At 42.4% G+C, this 8,756-nt stretch overlaps 1 protein-coding gene across 2 annotated transcripts in view; it reads right to left on the reverse strand.

Annotated features, from left to right (window-relative positions):
• The window catches only part of LOC135554042 (caveolae-associated protein 1-like), a 30,881-nt gene extending 24,002 nt beyond the window's left edge, over positions 1 to 6,879 (reverse strand). The window contains exons 1-2 of one of the 2 annotated variants that reach the window (XM_064986053.1): positions 6,645 to 6,879; positions 5,993 to 6,561 (exon numbers count right to left, since the gene is read on the reverse strand). In XM_064986053.1, coding sequence (XP_064842125.1) covers positions 5,993 to 6,502 — 510 coding nt within the window. In that variant the 5' untranslated portion in view covers positions 6,503 to 6,561; positions 6,645 to 6,879. Of the gene's footprint in view, positions 1 to 5,992 lie in introns of both variants that reach the window. The other variant, XM_064986052.1, reaches the window with a different exon arrangement.
• Between the last annotated feature and the right edge of the window lie 1,877 nt (positions 6,880 to 8,756).

The following is an 8,756-nucleotide window of genomic DNA, read 5'->3' on the forward strand; positions in this document are numbered from 1 at the left end:
CCACCACGACCTCGCCCCCACTTGGCTTAGTTGCGGAGACCTGAGCCTCAAGCTATCGCTGTTGGCTCGAAGGCAGTCTGTCAGGGTCCTGTGAGCACTGGGCATGTTCCTACCCAAACAATTGATGCATAGAGGATGGGAATCTTCCCTGCTTGACCTCTCACTCACTCACTCACTCACTCACTCACACACTCACACACTCACACACTCACTCACACACTCACACACTCACTCACACACTCACTCACTCACACACTCACTCACTCACACACTCACTCACTCACACACTCACACACTCACTCACACACTCACTCACACACTCACTCACACACACACCAACGAGCTAAGAGCGTTTGCCACAGAGACAGTGGAAAGAGGTGAAACCTGACTCAGAGCCAGTGTTGATTCACCATGCTGGCACTCTGGCCAAGCTCCTCCGATATCATTTAACGCGACACCGTGCAGTTGCTGGCAATAAATAGAGCTGGGACTGAACCGTGTAGGACTACGGCAACATGAAGGCCACAGTTCATACGACTGACTACTGGTAGAGTCACAGTTCAGACAGTTACAGTGGTGTGGAGTCACAGTTGACAGTTCAGACAGTAACAGCAGTGGCATTCAGTCAGTCACCATTCTGAAAGTTAGAAAGTACATTCACTAACATAGGGGTCAAGGTTCATAGAGTAATATGGGAGTCAAGGTTAACGCCGTCACAGTTCAACGGTAAGTATTAGTTGTCTTGAATGGCAAAGCACAGGTGATGGAGAGGATGAGGAACTAAATGTGACAGAAATTTTCAGCTCCATCCATGGCTTTGTTGGAACTTGATTAAGCATGAATTTGGGGGAATGACAAGGCATCAGTAAACAGAGAAACCAAAACGTGTTGTAATACTTTTCACTTCACATTAGGTTGCTCCCACGCACACAGATTGTAAAAGAAGTCAGAATGCCTCAGACAGAATCCGGGACTGGGCGATAGGAGCAGTGTGTCAAACAGCAGGGGGCCCCTCCCTTACTGAGGTAATTTATTAAGACCGGCCGTCTCCGATTGGGTTCCTGCTAAATGCCAATAGTGTAACCAATAGTGTAACCTAGTGCCACAGTGGACATTCCAGGAAGGGGATCTGAAAACAAGACCGCAAGCCAATGCAGACACTCTAGAATAAACTGATCAAGATGGCCTCCAACAGCCAGCAACCAGATATTGACGTACCTTTAAATCTCTTCTAGTTAATTATGTTCAGAAAAAGCAGGCGTGTGAACATATGTCAATGTTTTATAAGGCATTATATTGACCTCCTCTATAGGCATTTCTAAAGATTAAAAGACAAAATATATAATTTAGGCATTAGGCAAAATAGATTTTCCAAATAAGTCCTTCCTCTGCTTTCTTCTCCTCTGGTTGATATACTGTACTGTAATCATGCCAGCTAATAAGAGCAGAACTGGGTTCAAATACAATTTAAAATCTCAATTACTTTCACATAAATTCAAAGTAATTATTCAGATATATTTTAATTGAAAAGACAAGAAATGTAATACTTTTATGCATTTGGAAATGTACTTGGAAAGTATTTGAAATACTGAAAAACACTCACTCAAAAACACTCCCATGCAATTAACACAGATATTTGAAAATAGTATTTGAGTATTTGAAAATGCTGTAAAATACAATTATTTATACTTTTTTTTTGCTATTATTTTTTACAAATAACCATTAAAATACTCAAATAAAAGTACTTGTTTTGGGCTGTGTATCGGAAAATACTCAAATACACAAAAAAAGCATTTTAAATACCAAATACTCAAAGGCACATGTATTTGTACCCAGGTCTGAATAGGAGACAAGACATCACAGAACTTGCCCCCAGCCAGGTTGCAAACTACCCAAAGTCTCGCCCTGTCATGAGGCTGCCAGCTGCAAGCCATTAGACAGACATTGCAGCACGCAAGGCTAAAAAAACACCAGCCCATGGAGTAGCAGGCTGCCACAGAGAGAGGGACTGTTCAGACTCCCTTCTCTTTCCCTCACTCATCATAACGGAATCCCTCTGCTTGACTAGGACGTTATGTATGCACACTGGAGTGGTGTGACTGGGAGGTATACAGCCTGGTACTATGTAATGAGGCTACTCTGTATTGAGACACAGGGGAAAGGTACCCCCGCTTGTTGCTATGGAGAAGGCAATACAAAGAGACAGCCATCCAGTTGAAGTAGAACGTTGACATACACCTTAGACAAATACATTTAAACTTTTTTCACAATTCCTGACATTTAATCCTAGTAAAAAAATCCCGGTCTTAGGTCAGTTAGGATCACCACTTTATTTTAAGAATGTTGTCTCTGATTGGGGATCATTCTGAAGCAGCCCTTTTTTTCCACCTTCAGTTGTTGGATCTTGTCTTTGTTTGGTTGCATGTATTTTGCGTGATGAAGTGTTTTGTTCACTGTATTGTTTAGTTTTTTTGGCTGGTTCACATTTTTAATAAAATATGATGAACTTTAATCACGCCTACCCTTAACGACGAACGTTACAAGATAATTATTTCTTTCAGCATGTATTTCTTTCATCACATTCCCAGTGGGTCAGATGTTTACATACACTCAATTAGTATTTGGTTGCATTACCTTTAAATTGTTTAACTTGGGTCAAATGTTTCGGGTAGCCTTCCACAAGCTTCCCACAATAAATTGGGTGAATTTTGGCCCATTCCTCTTGACAGAGCTGGTGTAACGGAGTCAGGTCTGCAGGCCTCCTTGCTTGCACACGCTTTTTCAGTTCAGTTTTCAGGGCTTTGTGATGGCCACTCCAATACCTTAACTTTGTTGTCCTTAAGCCATTTTGCTACAACTTGGAGTATGCTTGGAGTCATTGTCCATTTAGAAGACCCATTTGCGACCAAGCTTTAACTTCACGACTGATGTCTTGAGATGTTGCTTCAATATATCCACATAATTGTCCTTCCTCATGTTGCCATCTATTTTGTGAAGTGCACCAGTCCCTCCTGCATCAAAGCACCTCCACATCATGATGCTGCCACCCCAGTGCTTCACAGTTGGGATGGTGTTTTTTCGGCTTGCAAGCCTCCCCTTTTTTCCTCCAAACATAATGATGGTCATTATGGCCAAACAGTTCTATTTTTATTTCATCAGACCAGAGGACATTTCTCCAAAAAGTAAAATCTTTGTCCCCATGTGCAGTTGCAAACTGTAGTCTGGCTTTTTTTATGGCGGTTTTGGAGCAGTGCCTTCTTCCTTGCTGGGTGGCCTTTCAGGTTATGTCAATATAGGACTTGTTATACTGTGGATATAGATACTTTTGTCTCCTTGCTGAGCGGTATGACGGCTGCGTGGTCCCATGGTGTTTATACTTGCATACTTTTGTTTGTACAGATGAACGTGGTACCTTCAGGTGTTTGGAAACTTCACCCAAGGATGAACCAGACTTGTGGAGGTCAACTATTTTTTTCTGAGGTGATTTCTTTTAATTTTCCCATGATGTCAAGCAAAGAGGCACTGAGTTTGAAGGGAGGCCTTGAATCATATCCACAGATCCCCCTCCAATTGACTGAAATGATGTCAATTAGCAATCAGAAGCTTCTAAAGCCATGACATCATTTTCTGGAATTTTCCAAGCTTTTTAAAGACACAGTCAACTTAGTTTATGTAAACTTCGGACCCACTGGAATTGTGATACAGTGAATTATAAATGAAATGTTCTGTCTGTAAACAATTGTTGGAAAAATGACTTGTGTCATGCACAAAGTAGATGTCCTAACCGACTTGCCAAAACTATAGTTTGTTAACAAGAAATTTGTGGAGTAGTTGAAAAACAAATTTTTAATGATTCCAACCTAAGTGTATGTAAACTTCCGACTTCAACTGTACATGTAAGGGAGGAATGTAGGAATACATGCCAGGGCATAAGCAAGTTATTATTTGAGCATGAAACAATATATGTACTGTATCTTCACTCACTGTATACGCTCAAGTAAAGAGAAGATAAATACCCCCAAGCGCATACTGTAAACAAATACTCTGGAAATGGTAATGCAGAAAGTGAGTACAAAAATACACGGAATTAAAAGAAACGCTTTGTAAGCAGCTTGGTTAGCCTTGCGAAGAGCATATAGTTGGAGGCTACAACTACTTATAGTAGAGTAGAGTTGACTCTTTCCACAGTTCTATATTCACACAGCGTTATTGTGGGTTTTCCAGCCAGTTAGGCCATGATGAATAGATAGCATGGCACCGCTTCAGGACTAAAATTACATCTTCATCTTACACTGTGTTGAGGCTTTCAACCATCTGTCACAATCAGTCGTCATAGGTAGGGCGTTGGCTTAATCACATGTGGACCACCGGTACTACTGTGTTTATGGTGTCATATTATGATTTCGGCCCACAGGTCTGGCTTTATATAGCATTAGCCGCATTGGTCAACCATGAGACACTATGGTCTGGGAAAGGTCAATGAACTCACTCCATGTATCATTCTTCATGCAAACTACAGCACCGGGCAGACGTCAATTCAACATGTATTCAACGTTGGTTCAACGTAATTTCATTGAAATGATGTGGAAACCTCATGTGGAAACTCACTGGTCTAAGTAACTCACTGGTCTAAATACCTCACTGGTCTAAGTAACTCACAGGTCTAAATACCTCACTGGTCTAAATAACTCACTGGTCTAAATACCTCACTGGTCAAAATAACTCACTGGTCTAAATACCTCACTGGTCTAAGTAACTCACTGGTCTAAGTAACTCACTGGTCTAAATAACTCACTGGTCTAAATAACTCACTGGTCTAAATACCTCATTGGTCTAAATACCTCACTGGTCTAAATAACTCACTGGTCTAAATACCTCACTGGTCTAAGTAACTCACAGGTCTAAATACCTCACTGGTCTAAATACCTCACTGGTCAAAATAACTCACTGGTCTAAATACCTCACTGGTCTAAGTAACTCACTGGTCTAAATACCTCACTGGTCTAAATACCTCACTGGTCAAAATAACTCACTGGTCTAAATACCTCACTGGTCTAAGTAACTCACTGGTCTAAATACCGCACTGGTCTAAGTAACTCACAGGTCTAAATACCTCACTGGTCTAAATAACTCACTGGTCTAAGTAACTCACTGATCTAAGTAACTCACTGGTCTAAATAACTCACTGGTCTAAATACCTCACTGGTCTAAATAACTCACTGGTCTAAATAACTCACTGGTCTAAATACCTCACTGGTCTAAATAACTCACTGAGGCCGAATAGCTTTGGCCAAGTATACCAGCTAGAGCAGTACCTGTTTAGGGTAAACTCATCCCTGAGTGAGGAGCCACTCACTCTGGTGAGAGAACGTTAAAACAGTTGCTGTAACGTTATAATAAAGTTCAGAGTGTATTTCGCACCAGCTCATGATTTTCCCATGTATCATGGAGAATTCACCCAACCCTGTGGTGGAATCTAGTGGTCTTGTACAAGGTTTCTCCACCTCACATCTGAAGCAGCCTACCGCAACCCACTGCTACAATCTACCATACACAAGTGGCTGTGTATCCATCTTTTGATCCACTCAAACACTGATACACTGCTAACACTTTCTAATAACTTTCATGGATAAGCATTACTAAACGAAATATATGCTACCTTCATTTTATCACTCTGTTGCCGCAGAGAATTTTCCTGTGCAGCAGGAAATTAAAATTGTATTGTATTCAAGGTTTAAAAAGGCTTCTAAAGTTTGTCATTTCTACGTAAAAAATGTCAGACTTTATTTATCCTAACTAAAAATGTATCAAACCCTCCAAAAATGTCCATGAATTCCAATCCACTTACTATTTCACATTTCCTGTTCAAGCAGGATTACTTTCCTGCTGTAGCAAACTGGTCAAATACAGATAGCACACCTGTATTCAGCCTGTCCTCAGAGCCTGTTGGTAAACATGTATGACCACACACCCCTCCGTTTCCCACTCTCACCTGGTAGATGAGAACCTTGAAGTGCCGTCTCTTGAGCAGCTCGTTCTCGTTGCTCTCCAGCTTCTTGATCTGGCCCGCCTGCTTCTCCAGGTTGGTGCGGACCGTCTTCACGTTGACGCTGACCTTGCGCACCTTGCCCAGCATCTTGTTGACGGTGTTGGCCGTGTCAGTGTGGCTTTTGGACAGCTTGGCCAGCTCTCCCTGGATGCAAGAAACAGACTTCTCCATGTCCTGCTGTCTGGCCTCCAGCCCGTTCTGGGTCTGCTGGATCTGGTCCACCACCCCGATGATCTTGTCTAGCAGGGTCAGCACCATGACCCCGTTGACCTGCGCCTCACTCTTGGTGCCCGAGCCCGTGGCCAGCACCAGGTCCACTTCTTCTGAAATGTCGTCTTCATCGCTGTCGGTGGCGGGCTGGACCGCTGCGGCTACCAGGGAAACCTCCTCATCGTCGTCAGACACCTCGGTCAGAGCCACACGCTCCTGCTGCAAACCTGCTGGATCCGCCATGGCTGTCAAGTCCAAACACACACCGCTCAGCTCTCACGCTCACTGAGGATAAAAATAGACTACCGGGAGAACAAACTTTAAGGGGCCACCCTGACCAAAAGTCAAATCCAAATACTTTTCCTTTCTATGAAGGGACACTTACTCTTCCACTTCTTTGGAGCTTTTCCTCTTCCCACTTTCTAGTCTACTTGTCTTCTTGCTGTCTTTCTTTTCCTCCTTTTTCTCTTATTCTCAGTCGTCCTAGTCTCTCTCTCTCTCTCTGTCTTTGCGTCTACCCTGGGATGCTGGCCAACCAACGGGAGTGGAGCCTCTCACTGCTGAGGCATGTGTGCCCTGACTCAAATGACGGGACTCCCTGTGATACCACCCAGTCAAACTTTTCCTTTCCTACACCCGGCCCCCACTATACCCCACCCCACCCGCCACCCTGCTCCTGGGGCTCCACCCCCTTCCCCTGCCCAGCCTGAGGGTATAACAACCACAAGCCCCTGTCTCCACCCCTAGTGGTTGGGCAGAGCCTGGCAGACCCCGCCCCCATGGTAGGGACTTCCAGAGGGGAGGCAGGGGAAGGAACCAAACATGCACACAATGGCACAAACCGGCACAGATTAAGTGCAAAGTTTAAAGCTCCAGTCACTTGCGTAATTCATTTAATCAAATCTGTAATTTCAAATATCATACCACATGGTTTAGTCAGAATAGAGTTTTGGCAAGACATGTTCTATAACTGGGAATAGAGCCCGACAGTGGAGGTGTCATAATACCCATAAAATCTAGCGGTCAAAGAGGGAAATGGTTCCGATTGTTTTTCAACCATACACTTTTCCCATAGGGAATTTTAGAAACATTTTAAAATAAGGGCTGTGTTTTGTGTAGGCGTACTCTGGCGTGACGTTTTGATAGCCATATAAATCTCTCGGACAAGGTGAATGTATCAATATATTCTATTTACTCTCAGATTTGAAAATGGAAATTAGTATCAAAGTGGACATCATGCAAGACTACAAATCCCTGCAAGCTCCTGCACGTCATCTCTAGCAGACCTCTTTGCTAACAGGTATTGTGCCAATTTAAAACTTCCACAAGACAGTTCACAGAATTGTCAATATAAATACACTTAGCCAATTTATTCATTTTTAAAACTGCATCGTTGGTTAGGGGCTTGTATGTAAGCATTTCACTGTAAGGTCTACACCTGTTCTATTTGGCGCATGTGACTAAAACAATTTGATTTGATTCGATTTTATCTGCTATATTTGTCCAAGTGTTATTTATGTTTCTGCTGTAGGCGGTGGTAGACACATCAAACCGACCTCACCAGAATATCGTATCCTTATAGAAATCTATTTGTAAAGCAATGTGGACTCTTTTTTGGGATGCTACATGTCTTGCATAAAGAGGAAGATGGTGATTTACGCTTTTTTTTTAGATCGCCAGCAGAGGGCATATTGTCTTCATGGGCCCTCCACATTGTGTAGTTGTACAATGTCATTTTTCAGCAATCAATTCCAGTGACAGTAAGCTAACACATTCTTGCCAGGTTAATACTAGTCAGTCACTCAACTCTACATTCATGGCCATTCCTGTTTCCAAATATACATTTTCTTCATTACAAGGTCCGTAGTACATTTTTTGACCAGTCACACTTAGGCAGGCCAGCAATCTCACATGTACGGGCACACCGGAGACCAACTTACTCACACAGGACAGGCCCATCTGCACACTCTAGCAACAAGCTGTTGAAAGAGAAAAGGAAATATGTGAGTATCGAGTTTTGTAAGTGCACTTATTCAATTGAGGGCCACATGACAATCACAGACACTACTAGGTGTTGGTATAGTTGCCCCCCAGAGCTATATATTTAGAATAAATACATAGCTCTGTTTGCCCCAAACCTCTGCTTCATGGTCAGACACAGTGCCTTCAGAAAGCATTCACACCCCTTGACTTTTTCCACATTATGTTGTGTTACAACCTGAATATAAAATGTATTAAATGTAGATATTTTTTGGGTCACTGGCCTACACACGATACCGCATAATGTAGGATGATGTTTTTAGAAATGTCTACAAATGAATGAAAAATTAAAAGCTGAAATGTCTTGAGTCAATAAGTATTCAACCCCTTTGTTATGGCATGCCTAAATAAGTAAAAATGTGCTTAACAAGTGACATAATAAGTTGCATGGACTTACTCTGTGTTCAATAATAGGGTTTACGTGATTTTTGAATGACTACCTCATAATCTCTGAACC

This window comes from Oncorhynchus masou, chromosome 14, assembly GCF_036934945.1.
Source record: "Oncorhynchus masou masou isolate Uvic2021 chromosome 14, UVic_Omas_1.1, whole genome shotgun sequence".
NCBI classification, from domain to species: domain Eukaryota; kingdom Metazoa; phylum Chordata; class Actinopteri; order Salmoniformes; family Salmonidae; genus Oncorhynchus; species Oncorhynchus masou.